This window comes from Rhinopithecus roxellana, chromosome 15 (assembly GCF_007565055.1).
Source record: "Rhinopithecus roxellana isolate Shanxi Qingling chromosome 15, ASM756505v1, whole genome shotgun sequence".
Lineage (NCBI taxonomy): Eukaryota > Metazoa > Chordata > Mammalia > Primates > Cercopithecidae > Rhinopithecus > Rhinopithecus roxellana.
The window spans coordinates 74,256,174-74,272,179 of record NC_044563.1 but is presented as its reverse complement, the minus strand read 5'-3'; the positions used below and the strand labels follow the sequence as shown (position 1 = coordinate 74,272,179).

Sequence of the window (16,006 nt, the reverse complement as noted above, 5' to 3'; positions counted from 1 at the left end):
TAAATAGAGAGTAAAGAAATAGTTCAGAAAGGGAGAGCATGTAGAGATTGAAGAACAAAGATAAGAAAATGAGAGGATCCAGGCCAGGCCCAGTGACTCACACCTGTAATCCCAGCAATTTGGGAGGCCGAGGCGAGTGGATCACCTGAGGTCAGAAGTTCAAGACTAGCCTGGTCCACATGGTGAAACCCCATCTCTACTAAATATACAAAAATTAGCCAGACATGGTGGCAGTCGTCTGTAATCCCAGCTACTCAGCAGGCTGAGGCAGGAGAATTGCTTGAACCCAGGAGATGGAGGTTGCAGTGAGCTGAGATCCCGCCATTGCGCTCCAGCCTGGGCAACAAGAGCAAAAACTTCGTCTCAAAAAAAAAAAAAAGAAAAGAAAAAGAAAATGAGAGGCTCCATCCAGGAAGGTCCTTTGATTGGAAGAGATAAAGTGGTACAATCACCTTGAAAAACAATTCAGCATTATCTGGAAAAGATATATACACACATCATACAACTCAGCAAGACAAAAAGATCTGCTAAATTCATTCAGTCAACAAATATTTATTGAGCACCTACTTAGTTCTAGTCATCATGCTAGGCACTGACTATTCAAGAATAAACATAGACAAGACTTCTGCCCTCTCAGAAACCAACCAAGATTCTTCAACCCAAGGCAGCTGTGAAGTATAACACATCTCTGGCTCAATTTTCTCCATACAGTTTGGGATTCCATGAATGAGTCTGTGGGAAGATTTCGTGTACATAGAATGCATGTATAAAGGAATAATTATTCTATGGTTTGAAAGAGAAGTAGAAGTAAGATTGAAGTGTAGAAGCTATGTTAAGAAAATTCCAGTTTAATGATTTTTGAAAAGAGCAGTAAAAATAAGACCAAAATGTGGAAGCTGTATTGAGAAAGATCCAATTTAATTCTAATAATCTTTAACAGAGTTGCCCAAAGATGGAATGAATTCTTTTGAGAGATGATACAGTTAGCTGTCAGTGGGAGTGTTCAATACAATTGAGTGATGACCATGTGCAGGCGCTGTGCTAGGCTCTCTGTATTTTCAGTAAGCTATTGTTGTACAACAAAGCACCCTAAAACAGTGTCTTAGAACAACACTAAACATTTATGATCTCTCACAACGTCTGTGGGTCAGCAGCTTGGTTGTGTGTTTCTGGTTCAGGGTCTGTCATGAGGTTGCATCTGAAGGCTTGGCTGAGGCTAGAGGATCTGTTTCCAAGGTGGGTCACTTTACATGGCTGGCAAGTTGGTGCTAGCTGTTGGGAAGGGGCTTCAGTTCCTCCCTGTGTTGACCTCTCCACAGGGCTGCTTGCGTGTCCTCACAACATGGCAGCTATCTTCCCTCAGAATGAGTGATCCAAGAGAAATCAAGGTAGGTGCCGCAATGTGCTTTATGACCTAGACTTGGAAGTGAAATACCATCACACATCAGCCACCATCGTGAGGGCTAGCTACTACACCCTGCAAATACAATGATGAACAAATAAATGGCCTGCCTGAGCTCGAGAGCTGTTAGCCTAGAGTTACGATCACTTGTTACATGATATCAAAGGAATTAGGGGCTGAGAGACAAGGTTGTTCCCTCCAACCCTAATGTCCTGTGATCTTATGATTCCAGGTCCTAGGTCTTTTGTCCCCATATCACTAATCCATTGTCTCAGAACCAGCAGCTCACCAAACCCTCACTCCTCAGACATGGGCCATTCGGGGGTTTCTATTGTGTCCCTGCATTGTCAGCTGCTTGTCATCACAGCAAGATAGCCATGACTCCACCCTGCACTCTTTCAGATGGGAGACAAGGGAGTGCCCAGATAACTGTAAGTGTGTTGTTTCTGTCCCCAGGACATGCCATGGCCTCCTCCTGGGAGCACAGGGTGTGCGATGATAACAGCAGGAGGACATGGCGTCCCCATGCAGGAGCTGCTTTTGATCCTGCCGGGACAATTCCTCAAGAACAGCAAGGCCCTGTATGTACAGGAAGAGAGTGGCCCTCAGATTGCTTCCCTTTGCCCTAATCAGGGCCACGTAGCACACCAGAGACCTCAGGGGTAGTGACCCTGGACATTCTGAGAGGACTTCTGACCTTTGAACTTGGGGATGGGCATAGGAGTGTGGCTGGCATCTCAGTCTGGCCCACACCAGTGCTGGTCAGCCTGCCTTTGGGGCACTAATCCAGACCCACAGAGGAGTCCTTTACTTCCAAGTCACCTGAGGAGCCAGTGGTGACCAGGGAGATTATGGCCTGACACTGTGCTGACTCTGGGGGACTGTTGGGTAAGCTGATGTGGGCTGGGCTGGAGTTTAAACACACCTCCCTCCCTGGTGCCCACAGGGACCTCCCAGCCCACGCTGTCCTATGGGTGTCAATGATTCAGTCTTTCCTGGTGGCATAGACTGTAGCCTGGAGAAGCTCTGGGGAATATTTCTTTTCTTACTTATTTCTGATTTTATTTTATTTTATTTATTTATTTTTTTTTGAGACGGAGTCTCACTCTGTCGCCGGGGCTGGAGTGCAGTGGCCGGATCTCAGCTCACTGCAAGCTCCGCCTCCCGGGTTCACGCCATTCTCCTGCCTCAGCCTCCCGAGTAGCTGGGACTACAGGCGCCCGCCACCTCGCCCAGCTAGTTTTTTGTATTTTTTAGTAGAGACAGGGTTTCACAGTGTTAGCCAGGATGGTCTCGATCTCCTGACCTCGTGATCCGCCCGTCTCGGCCTCCCAAAGTGCTGGGATTACAGGCTTGAGCCACCGCGCCCGGCCTATTTCTGATTTTAAAAATACTACTCTCAGGATGACTATTGTTAAAAACAAAATAAAACAAAACCAAAAAATAACAGAAAACAACAGGTGTTGGAGAGACTGTGAAGAAATTGGAACCCTGGGTGTCACCAGTGGGAATGTGAAACGGTGTCGCTACTATAAAAAACAGTTTGGTGGTTCCTCCAAAATTTAAATATAGAATTACCATGTGACCCAGCAATTCCACTTCTGGATATATGCTCAGAAGAATTGAGAGCAAGGACTAGAACAGATATGTGTACACCCACATTTATAGCAGCAGTTTTCACAATTGTTTAATGGATGGAGTTTTCTGTTTGGGGTGATGAAAAAATTTTCAGAAATAGTGGTGGTGGTGGTTGCACAACATTGTAAAGGTAATTAATGCCACAGAATTGAACACCTATAAATAGTTTAGATGGTAAATTTTATGTTATAAAAGTAATACTAAAATGGTGGGATTTTTTTTTTCTTTTTTTTTTTCTTTTCTTTTTTTTTTTTTTTTTTTGAGACAGGGTATCTTTCTGTTGCCCAGGCTTGAGTGCTGTGGCATGATCTCAACTCACCCCAGCCTCAACCTCCTGGGCTCAAGCAATCCTCCCACCTCAGCCTCTCGAGTAGCTTAGGTCACAGGTTTGCACCACCACACTTGGCTAATTTTTGTATTTTTTGTAGAGACAGGGTTTTGCCATGTTGCCCAGGCTGGTCTCGAACTCCTAGGCTCAAGCAATCCACCTGTCTCAGCCTCCCAAAGTGCTGGGATTACAGGTGTGAACAACCACACCCAGCCTAAAATACATCATTTTTTCTTTTTCTTTTCTTTTCTTTTCTTTTTTTTTTTTTTTTTGAGACAGAGTCTCACTCTGTCACTCAGGCTGGAATGCAGTGGCATGATCTCGGCTCACTGAAATCTCCACCTCCCGAGTTCAAGTGATTCTCCTGCCTTAGCCTCCCAAGCAGCAGAGATTACAGGCACACACCACCAAGCCCAGCCAACTTTTGTATTTTTAATAGAGGAGGAGGTTTTACCATGTTGGGCAGGCTGGTCTTGAACTCCTGACCTCAAGTGATCCACCCACCTCGGCCTCCCAAAGTACTGGTTAAAAAAAAATCCCATTCCACCGTTTGCTGGGTAATGTACTCACCATTCTGAAGTGCCTCTTCCTCATCTATTGTGTCTTTGATGCCATGGTTGATCATGAGAATTACATGAGTCAATATGGTAATATGAGGCGGTTTTTAAAAGCACCTCATACTACCAGCATTGCAGTCAGCTTCATTGCCATCCTTGTGTTGAAAAGCTCCACAACCGTTACCACTGGGCATTTCTTATTGGCTACGATTTGCAGGGGGCTTTCACCTTCTCATATATTCCCTGTTTTCCCTTCTGTGACCTCCCCTCCTTTCCTACTCTTCATTACCACCTCATATGCCAGTGCAGGGAATGCACGAAACAATTGACTCCATCTCTCTCTCTCGTGGTCTCTTTCCGGCCAGTTCCTCTGGGTGTCCTCGTCAACAGCTGGCGTGCACCGTCTATGACATTTCCTCTCTCAGAGGTATTCTAGGTCTAACTGTTGAACTAACAGGATTTTCATTTCCTTACATGTTCACATACAAATTTGCACATGTGTTCCTTGACCGGGTTGTAAAGTACATAATAGTTGAAACCTTGTTTTTTTTTTTCCCCCATAAAATATCTTGGACATCTTCCCATAAATAAACAGATTCCCCAAACCAAACCAGAGTGTTTTGCTTGAACTCAGGCCCTCATGGGAGATCTGAGACCAGCTGTTAGAGAATCTCTGAGGCGGGTAGGTAGAGCCTGTTGCCCAGGTCCCCAGTCGGCTCAGCCACTGGAGAGGAGAGGGGACTGACTGGCCACAGGGGACTAAGTCCACTTGCTAACTCAGAACAGGAGGAAGGCTGCTTTCCTAGGAAGATGGGACCAACCCTAATGAGGACTAATAAGAGTACCTCAGACAAACCAATTGACCAACTGGAACAGGGCAGAGATGAGGGTGTGTCTTCCAAGGCCCAAAGCAAGAGAAACATCCCCAAGAGGGAAGGGGTGTGTGGATCAAAGTGGTTTTTTTTATTTTGTTTGTTTGTTTGTTTTTGAGACAGAGTCTTGCGCTTTCACCTGGGCTAGAGTGCAATGGTGCAATCTCGGCTGACTGCAACCTCCACCTCCTGGGTTCAAGCAATTTTCCTGCCTCAGCCTCCTGAGTAACTGGGATTACAGGTGTGATCCATCACGCCTGGCCTCAATCAAGGTTCTTAATTGCTAGCCACAGGAATCTCCTCTGGAAGATATAATCAGAAGATGAATGTATTGACATATTTCCAGGAATTTCGAGGAAATGTCTAGGAAAGCTGGAGTACTTGGTTTGGAAAATAAACAAGAGTAAGGGGAGCTGAGGGAGAAACATGGCCACGCTCATGCCACAGAACTAGAGTGATGGGGACGGCTGTGCTGTCACCACTGAGCCAGGATGGGGACAGCCCAGTTTGCCCAGCAGCCACGCCTGGTCCCTGGCCTGACGCTCTAGCCTGGCCACAAGCTGCCTGTTGCTGCCACACTGTTCCTGCCCACCCCAGAAAAGATTCTCCACTGCCCCTGTTTCTTTGCACCAGTCTGGGGCAATTACTTCTGATTTGCTGAGCGTAGGTCCTATGTCTCATGCTGGAGGTAAGGGAGGCTGGAAGGCAGGCAACTGGAGTTGTTAGTGTTTGTAATGGAGGTAGCCTCTGACTCCCACCAAAACTCATCAGCGAGACACTTCCCAAACAAAACAGGAGGGCTTCAGAGGCTGGGAAGGTGTCTTAGATCTTTTGGGCTACTATAACGAGACACCAAAAACTGGGTGGATTATAAACAACAGACATTTATTCCTCATAGTCCTGGAGGCTGGGAAGCCTAAGAGCAAGGCACCGACATACCCTGTGTCTGGTGAGGGCCCACTTCCTGGTTCATAAATGGCACCTTCTAGCTGTGTCCTCGCATGTGGAAGGGGCAAGGGATCTCTGTGGGCCTCTTCTATAAGGACACTAATCTCGTTCCTGAGGTCTCTCCCCTTCATGACCTGATCACCTCCCACATGTCTTCTCTCCTAATGCCATCACCTTACAGGTTAGGAGTGCAACATAGGAATTTAGGGGGACACAAACATTCAGTTCATTGCAGCAGCCAAAAGAAAAGTTACTACCAAGAGACATCTGCCATGTCAGTGACCCAGGGGACTGGTGAGACATCTTGGTACAGGAAAGAGAAGGTGTTCCTCATCCAGGAGGATGAGGACTGTGGCAGGACCCTCAGAGACCTGCAGGATGGCCCTGAGGGTGGTAGGAGAGGGGCACAGGTCTTATCCAGGGTTTATATATATATATATATATATATATTTTTTTTTTTTTTTTTTTTTTTGGAGACAGAGTTTTGTTCTTTTTGCCCAGGCTGGAGTGGTGCAATGCTGCGATCTCGGCTCACTGCCACCTCTGCCTCCCCGGTTCAAGCGATTCTCCTGCCTCAGCCTCCCAAGTAGCTGGGATTACAGGAGCCCACCATCACACCTGGCTAATTTTTTTGTATTTTTAGTAGAGACGGGGATTCACCATGTTGGCCAGGATGGCCTCAATCTCTTGACCTCATGATCCGCCCACCTCGGCCTCCCAAAGTGGTGAGGTTACAGACGTGAGCCACCGCACCCGGCCCAGGTTTCATATTAAGAACCAAGTTCTGGGAGACACTGAGGCCCCCAGGGGTTCTGGAGTCAGCCCTAAACCAGGCAGCCCTCAGGTGAGGTCTGAGAGCATCTCAGAAGCTTCCAGACCCTCTTGAAACCCAGCCCCTGCATCTCACTTCCTTTTGGTGCCTCGTTGCTCTGTTTGGCCTCATTGGCCCTTTCCTAAAGCCATCCAGTAAACCTCCAGGCACCTGGTGGGTTTGTCAAGGTGTTTCCCCATAGGTTCCTGTGCTTCTAGTGGGAGTAGGTATCACAGTGGCAGCAGCAGCCTTACTGGCCTGGTGTACAGGAGCCAGAGCAGCTGGGGCAGGGGAGACCCAGGGGTCTCATCAATAGAGTGTGGCCTGGAGGCCAGCGTGAGGAGGAAGTTGCATTTACCGCAGCACCAGCTGTTGCACATTTACTCTGTGCCTGAGGTTAAGTGCTTGACTCCATTGCTCCATCAAACCTTCAGGACAACTCCTCCGTGAGCCGAGGATTGTCATTACCCGTGTTTTCCAAAGAAGCTCAGTTATCCGCCCCACATCACCCAGCAGTCAGTCAAAAAGCCAGGATTCAAACCCAGGCTTGTCTGATTCCCAAGCATCCATCCCTCCCACCAGGCCAGCACCAGGGGCCAGAGGGGTATAGGCCTGGGCCAGACCATGCAGGGGGCCACCACCCTGAGGGCACCTTGAGAGGGAAGGAGGAGGCCCCAGGACACCCTCCCAGGGCCCTTCCCCCTCCTCCTTAGCATGTTCCAGGCCTCTTCCAGGAAAGCCCTGAAGGGCCTGCATCCCCCTGTGGAGAGGAAAGAGAGGTGGCTAGACTCGCAGGGCTGGGGTCCAGAGGTAACAGCCAGGATGTGGAGTCCTTTGAGACAAAGGCTTGAACTGGCTCTTCCCTTGGGGAGGTTTTTTAGTCTCTAAGGGTGGAGTGAGAGACCGTGCCAAGGCTGCAGCTGCCCACAGCTGCCCACAGTTGGCTGTGCTGTTAAGACTGCTCAGGCCCCCTGACTCTCTGCCCCTAACCCCAGTGGCTACAAACTCGGTCCCAAACTGGCAGGCCACCTGGCAAGAGGCCCCTGGACAGAGCAGACCAGGGCCCCGCAGGCTCCAGCACCTGCTCCGCCTCTCCTCCCCGGACTCGTCTCGGTCCCCAAGCCTCATTCCTCAATTCTGGATGGAGACCACAGGTTTAGCAGTCAAGACATTTCTGAAATAAACCTTATTGCTTTTATAATGGAACTGGGGTGGGGTGGGTTCAGTGACACTACATAAATAAGCTAAAGGCACTGAAGATCTCATGCAAGGAGGAAGCATCTCTCTCAGTGTGCTGTGAGCCCTCCAGGGCCAGGAACCCTGTTCTGCTTGCCTCCAGGTGTCCCCCTCAGTGTGAGGCAGAGTTGGGCACACGGCTCCACAAAAGCTGTTTGCTGGTTGTCTGGTGCCTAGAACAATGACTGGCGCATCGGAGGCATTCAATACATATTTGTTGGCTAAATGAATATAAGTGGGTTGCATATTTTGTCTTGGGATAATTTGTGACATCTTTTTCTGCCTCCCCTTAGAGGACTCCCCGTACACTCGCCTCCAGCACACCCTGCCCTTACCTCTCCTGCAGTCTCATCTCCCCAATCCTGGGTGTCTCCTGCCAGGCCGCTGCTAAGCTCTGCCCAGACATGGTTACCTCCCCACCTCCCCAGCTGCAAGGAGGAGTCATCTGGCAACCAGATGAGGCTAGATTCTCAGCAGCTTTATTGAATATCGAGAGGTGGTGTCACCTCCCACTGGACATGTGTCCTCAAATTCATATCAGAACTGCTTTGGGACAGACAGACAGACAGGTGGCAGGGCAGGGCAGGTGTCTGCGAGGGTGGGGTCAGTGCACCAGGGGCAGCTCAGCTCTCCAAAGGGGCCAGCATCTGCACCTGCTCCTGCTGCTGTTCCTGCTGCTGCTCCTGCTGCTGCTCCTGCTGCTGTTCCTGCTGCTGCTCCTGCTGCTGTTCCTGCTGCTGCTCCTGCTGCTGTTCCTGCTGCTGCTCCTGCTGCTGTTCCTGCTGCTGCTCCTGCACCTGCTCCTCCTGCTGCTTGGGCTTGGGGAGGGAGAGGGTCTTGTCCTGGCTCTCTTTCTCCTTGAAGGTGCTGAAGAAGGAGTTGACCTTGTCCCTCAGGTCCTTCTCCAGGAAGCTCAAGTGGCCTTCCACGTCCCCCGCATGGGGTCCCAGCTTCTGCCTGAGCTGTTCCAACTGCTGCACCAGAGCTTTGTTGAAGTTCTCCCCGTAGGGCTCCACCCGGAGTCGGAACTCCTCCACATGCTGGTCCAAGTGCCCACCCAGCTCTGCCAGCGACTTCTGCAGCCCCTCGGTGTTGCCCCTCAGGTTGCCACGCATGTCCTCGGCCAAGGGCGCCAGCCTCTGCCGCAGCTCCTCCGCACTGGCCGAGATCCTGGCCCTGAGCTCCTCGGCGTTCTTCTTCATCTGGAAGGCCAGGCCCTCGAGCTGGTGGTTGAGCTTCTCCTGTGCGTCCTGAGCATAGGGAGCCAGGCTGCGGCGCAGCTCCTCCACAGTCTGGTCGATCTTGACTTTGAACTCGTCGGCGTAGGGCGTGAGGCGCTCCTTGAGCTCCTCCACGTTCTGGTCGATCTTGGCCTTGAGCTGGTCGGCGTGGGGCCTCAGCGAGGCCTGCAGGCTGTGGGCGTTCTCCCGCAGCACTCTCTCCATGCGCTGTGCGTAGGGGGTCAGCTGGCGCCGCAGCTGCTCAGTCTGCGTGTTGACCTGGGTGCGCAGCTGGTCCGTGTAGGGCTCCAGGCGCTGTTGCAGCTCTCGCACGTTTTCCCCGATCTTCTGGCTCACCTCATTGGCATGGGGCAGCAGCCGGGCCCTCACCTCCTCCAGCTCCTTCCGAATCTCCTCCTTCAGTTTCTCCGAGTCCTTGGCCAGGCGTTCATGCAGCTCGGTGGCGAAGGGCACCAGCTTCTTCTGCAGGTCATCTGCGTAAGTGTTCACTTCTCCAAGTTTGTCCTGGAAGAGGGCACTGTGGGGAAGGGCACAAGGAGGCCACGTTACACTTGGCACTCACGTGGCAAGACTTTGTCTGCTTGTATACCACTCACCTTATGCACACTTGCTAGGACAGGTGAGTGCTCAGGGGTACCGGGTTCACCCTCCCTGTGGCGGTTCAGATGGGAGAGGATGGGTGTCACAGACTAAGTTATGACGCTGAATTTCTATCTCGGTATCTCCCACAGAGTTTGTCTCAGAATCTACCCATCATGTCACCTCTAGCAGTTTGCTTTCCCCTCCTTGTCTGCAGAGGGTGGGACTTTGGGGTTCTTCCCTGCGGGGGTGTGCTGCCACATAGGATCACGTTGTGTAACAGAATATTGTCTTCTTGACCTCTGCCGGGGTCTTCCAGCGGCACAAGGTGCTGCTTTCCTTGCCTGTGCCCAGGGGCCTCCCAAATAGTCCCAGCTCCCTCCCCTTGATTCCAATGGGGCCTGTCTTTCTGAAATATATTAGAAAACAGCTCACATGACATTTTCCTCCCTCCCTTTCTTCCGTGAGCCCGAATGATAGGATGTGGCCATTTGTCAAACTCTAGAACATCAAAGCAAAAGGACATCGCAGGGATTATTCGATCCAACCTTCCAGTTTACATATGTGGATCCTAGGTTCAGTGGCCCAGCCAGTTAGTGGCAGGGCAGTGGGTATCTAAGCTCAGGGCTCCTGTCTCTAAGCTCAACCCTTGCCAATACATTGCATGGTCTTTAAGAACTCCTTGTCAGCACCGCACACTGTATTCCCTCTTACTTGAGTTGCTGGGTGAGTTCAGATTTCTGGAGATGTTCCACGGCCTCCTTGGCATTGTTGCTCAGCTGGCTGAAGTAGTCCCACATCACTGTGGCCACCTGGTCAGCACTGACCTCAGCCCGGGCTCCTGGGTGGTAACAGAGAGGAATTCATGAGACCCTGTCTCCTTTGTGGGCCCTCTGCTCCATCTCTGAGCTGCAGACTGGATGATGGCGGGGGGGTGCCCAGTCTGCAATTTTCCCTGTCTGGGCTTAGCTTTTTGGAAGCCACAGGGATATATGAAACTGGTATAGCACCAATGCCAATGGACCCACCACTAGGACTGGGCCAGCTCTCCCGTGAGCCACTTGGCAGCCAGGCAGACCTCATGTCCAGCTGGAGGCTGATGGGTACTCAGAAGTGTCCTTTTGCTTTGGCCCAGCCTCCATCCTGCTCCACTCAGAGCAGCCGCCTAAGAGCCCCATCCGAAGATAGCTTCTACTCACCGGTGACAGCCACCAGGGCCAGGGTCAGGACCACGGCCTTCAGGAACATCCTGAGCTCCTCGCTGGGCTGGAGGAGTTTCCTGCCACCCTGGATCCTCCCTACAATCAGGGAAGCTGATGAAGAGGTCCTCAGGAGAGCTCACCTGCGCTGCTGTGGGAACTGACTGAAGCTCAGAGCCAGCCAGACATTTAAACTCTCTCCCTACCACTGCCCCCCCGGCTGCCCTCCCCACCTCCTTCCCCAGTGTGACTCCACGCTGGAAGGTGACACATTCCCAAGAAGCCTCTTGGACTTTTGTGACCCTGAGACTACGTGGAAGCTGACAGCAGACTGGGGCTTAGGCGATAGTTAGAAGTGGTGGCTGTTCTGTGCATAGGCACCCCCCCCCCCCACCAACCTCAGTGTGGAAAGGAGGAGGGGAGCGGAAAATGGTGGGAGAAACACCTCGGGGAGCCCCTGAGCTCAGGGACTGATGCCTCGAGGCTCTGCTAGAGGCTCTGGGTTTGTGCCAGGCTCATGGGGGGCAAAGTCCACATCTCCTCTGTCTGCCCCAGTGAAGAGAGGACCCCCCAATCTCCACATCCGCCACTAATGCTGACTCCATCTCAGAGCACCAGACACTAGAGTGGGACCATCCAGGGCTGCAGATAGCATAGTGAGCTAAAATCTAGGTCTCTTGTCAAGGTACACCCAAGAGGAGGGGGCGCTGGAGAGCCTTTGGGCAAATGGGTGCAGAGGACAGGGCCTTATCCTGAAAGAGTTAATTGTAGTGTGCTTCATGTCCCACTCCCAAGCTGTGCCTCCTTGGTCTAGTTATTCAAAGCCCTCAGCCTCAGTGTCTCCTCTGAACAATGCGATGGTTCAGTACATTGAAAAAGACATTGCTTGCAAAGTGGGCAGTAGGGTCCTCCCTCAGTCTCCATGGGAAATTGATTCCAGGATGAAAAATCCATGGATGCTCAAGTCCTTGATATAAAATGGCATAGTATTTGCATATAACCTAAGCATAGCCTCCCATATACTTTAAATCTCTAGACTACTTATAATAGCTAATACAACAGAAATGTTGTTGAATGGTTGCTATACTGTATTGTTTAGGAGACAGTTGCCAAAAAAGTCTGTATACGTTCAGTATAGGTGCAATTTTTTTTCTTTTTCTTTTTCTTTTCTTTCTTTCTTTTTTTTTTTTTTTGAGACAGAGTCTCACTCTGTCACCCAGGCTGGAGTGCAGTGGTGTCATCTTGGCTCACTGCAATCTCTGCCTCCCAGGTTCAAGCGATTCTCCTGCCTCAGCCTCCTGAGTAGCTGGGATTACAGACACCTGCCACCATGCCCAGCTAATTTTTGTATTTTTAGTAGAGACGGGGTTTCACCATGTTGCTCAGGCTGGTCTCCAACTCCTGGCCTCAAGCAATCCTCCCATCTTGGCCTCCCAAAGTGCTGGGCTTACAGGCATGAGCCACTGCACCCTGCCCAGATGCAACTTTTTTAAAAAACATTGTTTTTAATGGAGATGGGCTTTCACTATGTTGCTCGGGCTGGTCTCCAACTCCTGGCCTCAAGTGATCCTCGCATCTCGGCCTCCCAAAGTGCTGGGCTTACAGGTGTGAGCCACTGTGCCCGGCCCACAAATGCAATTTTTAAACAAATATTTTCAATCCAAGTCTTGTTGAATCCATGGACACAGAAACCAAGGATACAGAGGGCTGCCTATAGAGTTCCTGGCACAGAGTAAGCTCTGAAAAATAGTTGCTGTTAGTATAATAATCATACTGTGTTCCTGATTTGGAGTAAAGCAGGGAGTGTAGCAGAGTGCTCCCTCTTCTAGTGAGAGTGGCAGAGTGAGACTCAGCCCTCTGAGGGGCACCAGGTGGGCCAGAGGCAGGGTGATAGGTGGGACCAACCTTAGCTCCTGCCCTCCGCAGCCTCCAGTCACACTCCCTGGGCAGGAGCAGCTGGCTTGAGCAGAATCTCGGGACCTGAGCCTCTCAGGGGACCTCCCATTGGGGGATGGAGGGCAACGGTGGTGGTGCACAGGACGTCTTCTACTTAGATGTCTAGTGGATCTCTAAACGAGGCTGCATGCATAATCACATACAGACATCCACTGAGAATGTGACACACCACGTCAGTGTGGGTCCCTCTGCCAGACCACACCACTCCCAGTGACTGTGAGGTGACGTCCAGCACATTGCACTATTGGCTCCTGTCGGTGAGTGCAGTGCCTGACAACAGTGAGCTACATTTATTTGTAAAAATGAATGCCATCAGAGTAGACCACAATTGTGCTAACTCGAATTTGCTTTGTGTGCATTTCTTTCAGTTTCCTGAAGTGGCTTGATGTCTCACAGGGTTGAAGGCAGCCAAATGACCTTCTGACTCTGGCACCTCTTCTGCTGGGTACCCGCTGCCCTGCAGTGGTCCCCATGATACCATGCTGCCTCCTTTTTGATGCAGCCTGTGCCATCTCTCAGTGACTGTTGGGGTCAGACGCTGGAGTCCACTCCCTGGCTTTGCATCCAGGCTCCAACATGTACTGCCTGTGTGTTCTTGGGCAAGTCTCATAATCTCTCTGAGCCTCGGTTGCCTTGGTGAGACATAACCATTGTACCTGCCTCCCAAGCTGTGAGGATTAACTGAGATAATTTTATAGTGCTTGCAACAATGTCTGGCACATAGTAAAAATGATCACTGAATGTTAGCCACATCTTACCCCTGCAAGCCTTACTTCCCTGGAACCCATCGGTCCCAACCCTGCTCCTGAATCAGGCACAGTCCAGCTTGCAGCGGGAGCAAAGATCAGTACTCAGTGCTCCTGTCCCTTCCCCAGGCCAGAGCTGAGGAGGAGACTGAGTCACGAAAGACACCTCAGCTGCAGTTTGACCTCCGGGACTTATGGTCTGAGCAGCAGGTGCCACTAGCATGTGAGAGGTCCAGAGCTCTTCTGTCTCGCCCGCCCGCCTGGGTGCACCCATGCTGGGAGCGCCTGCACCATTTGAGCATCTCCGATAGCATCCGCCAGAGTGTGTGCGGATTCACAGAAGTATGCAAATCACTAAGAATCCAGGGACTGGCACAGCCCATGCGTGCACCCACACTCACGAGGGGGCCTGCTGCCTCTCAGCGTGGCAGGGATGTGACCTGTTAATGAATGTATTTACTTCCCAGAGTCTGTGGGCTTTTTTTTTTTGCATCGATCTGTAGATGGATTTGTTTTGGGGAGCAGGGAGAGAATGAGGGCCCCCCTGTGTCCAGTCTTACAGGGTGCAAGTAGCTGATGGGAAGAGCAGATTGCCTTCCAGCCGGGCCTGGTCCTGTGAGTCAGGGGCCTCCACCTTAGTGGGCGTGAAAGGCCTGTGTGATCTCAAGGGAGACATGGCCTCTCCGAGCCTCTCCTTATCTGTACAACCGACAGACATAATGATTGGTGAGGCAATGAGGCTGATTGCTCAGCATTAGCTACGGCCACCCCTCCTGGCCAGTCACACAGGGATCAAACCAGGGGTCAGTCCAGAGGTCAGAGTCAGGAGCAGACAACTCAGATCCAGCCAGGGACAGGCTCAGCCAGGGACAGGCAGGTCACACAGACATGTGCCTCACGTATGCTTCAAGGGGCCCTCCCCGGGGCAGAACTAAAGGACAGCTCCTGTTGCCATAGGAGGGATCTGGGTGAGATACTAGGAGGAACTGCCAGCATGATGATGTGTGATGAACAAGGGCCTCTGGCCAACAGGTCTGAATCAGGGCTGCCCAGCCCAGACTGGCAGGAAGGGCACGGATCACAGGGGCTTGAGTACTAAACCTCACCTGGACACAAGATGAAACAGCTCAACCCCGGAGGACCATTTTTGGCCCCAGATGGTCAAATCCCCTTTTCCTCCCATCTACCACTGGCTTCTCCCCGAAGCAGTCTTAATTCCAGGGGTGCCATGATGGGAGAGAGGGGCAGCTTAGGCTGACCACCAAGAGAGCCCCCACCGAGGTGCAGGCTGGACTGCTGGGGAGGGGCCACAGGTATTCACAGGTACCAAGCCCTTGGAAGGAGACAAGGCACCAGGCTTCCTGGAGGTGTGCTGCATCTAGCTCAGCACCCTGCCAGGTCTCTCTGCCCACATGTCCTGACCTCCCTGGGTCCATTGCCATGCAAGAGAGAGAGGCCAGGCTCCTCCATACCCTCTGCACAGATGGAAGGGCTTGGAGGATCTGGGGCCACGGGACCCTGCCAGCCCATTTTAGCCTGGATCTGGGTCCCCATGGACCTTGTTGCCCGCCCCCGCCTGGATCTGGGTCCCCACTGTGCCTTTGCCTCTGGGGCTACGGAGCAGGCCACAGCAGAACAAGAAAGGGCGTCCCCAATACCAAATCCTCCAGTGACCACTTCCTCACCTTCTACCCCATCACCAAAGCCTGCAGCCTCCAGTGACCACCTCCTCACCTTCTACCCCATCACCAAAGCCTGCAGCCTCCCGTGACCACCTCCTCGCCTTCTACCCCATCACCAAAGCCTGCAGCCTCCAGTGACCACCTCCTCGCCTTCTACCCCATCACCAAAGCCTGCAGGAGACTTGAGACAGATTTGTCCTGGGCATGTGACTGATGCTTCTATAGGGGTTTCAGTGCTCTAGGCCGTCTGGTATTTGCCTGGTGTGTGTGAAGACCTGGATTAAGGCTCCCAGCCTTACTACTAATGGGCTGTGCACTTGGAGCCCTTAGAGCCTTAGGTTTAAAACCTATAAAATGGAGTTAATGTCTACTTCACAGGATTCTATTTGCATTTTAACAGAAAACAAAGTCTTAAGTCAAAGGAATGAATCTCTCTCTCTTTTTTTAGACCAAGTCTAGCTCTGTCATTGGAGTGCAATGGTGCGATCTCGGCTCACTGCAACCTCCACCTCCGGGGTTCAAGCCATTCTCGTGCCTCAGCCTCCTGAGTAGCTGGGACTACAGACGTGCGTCACCATGCCCGGCTAATTTTTTGTATTTTTAGTAGAGACTGGGTTTCGCCATGTTGCCCAGGCTGGTCTGAAACTCCTCGCCTCAAGTATCCGCCCATCCCAGCCTCCCAGATTGCTGGGATTACAGGCATGAGCCACTGTGTCCAGCCAGGAATGAATCTCTACCAGAGTGATTCCAAGTCTCACCCACCGATAAAGAATTCTGAGGGCAGAGCCGGGCCACTTTCTCAGGCCTCTGA

The 16,006-nt window shown here is 51.5% G+C and overlaps 1 protein-coding gene across 1 annotated transcript; it reads right to left on the bottom strand.

Annotated features, from left to right (window-relative positions):
• Window positions 1-8,415: 8,415 nt before the first annotated feature.
• On the bottom strand, window positions 8,416-10,860 carry APOA4 (apolipoprotein A4). The gene is made up of 4 exons (XM_030918700.1): window positions 10,812-10,860; window positions 10,327-10,453; window positions 8,590-9,550; window positions 8,416-8,469 (listed from the first exon to the last, which is right to left on the bottom strand). Exons 1-4 carry the CDS (start codon window positions 10,858-10,860, stop codon window positions 8,416-8,418), a joined length of 1,191 nt encoding a protein of 396 aa, XP_030774560.1.
• Window positions 10,861-16,006: the final 5,146 nt, after the last annotated feature.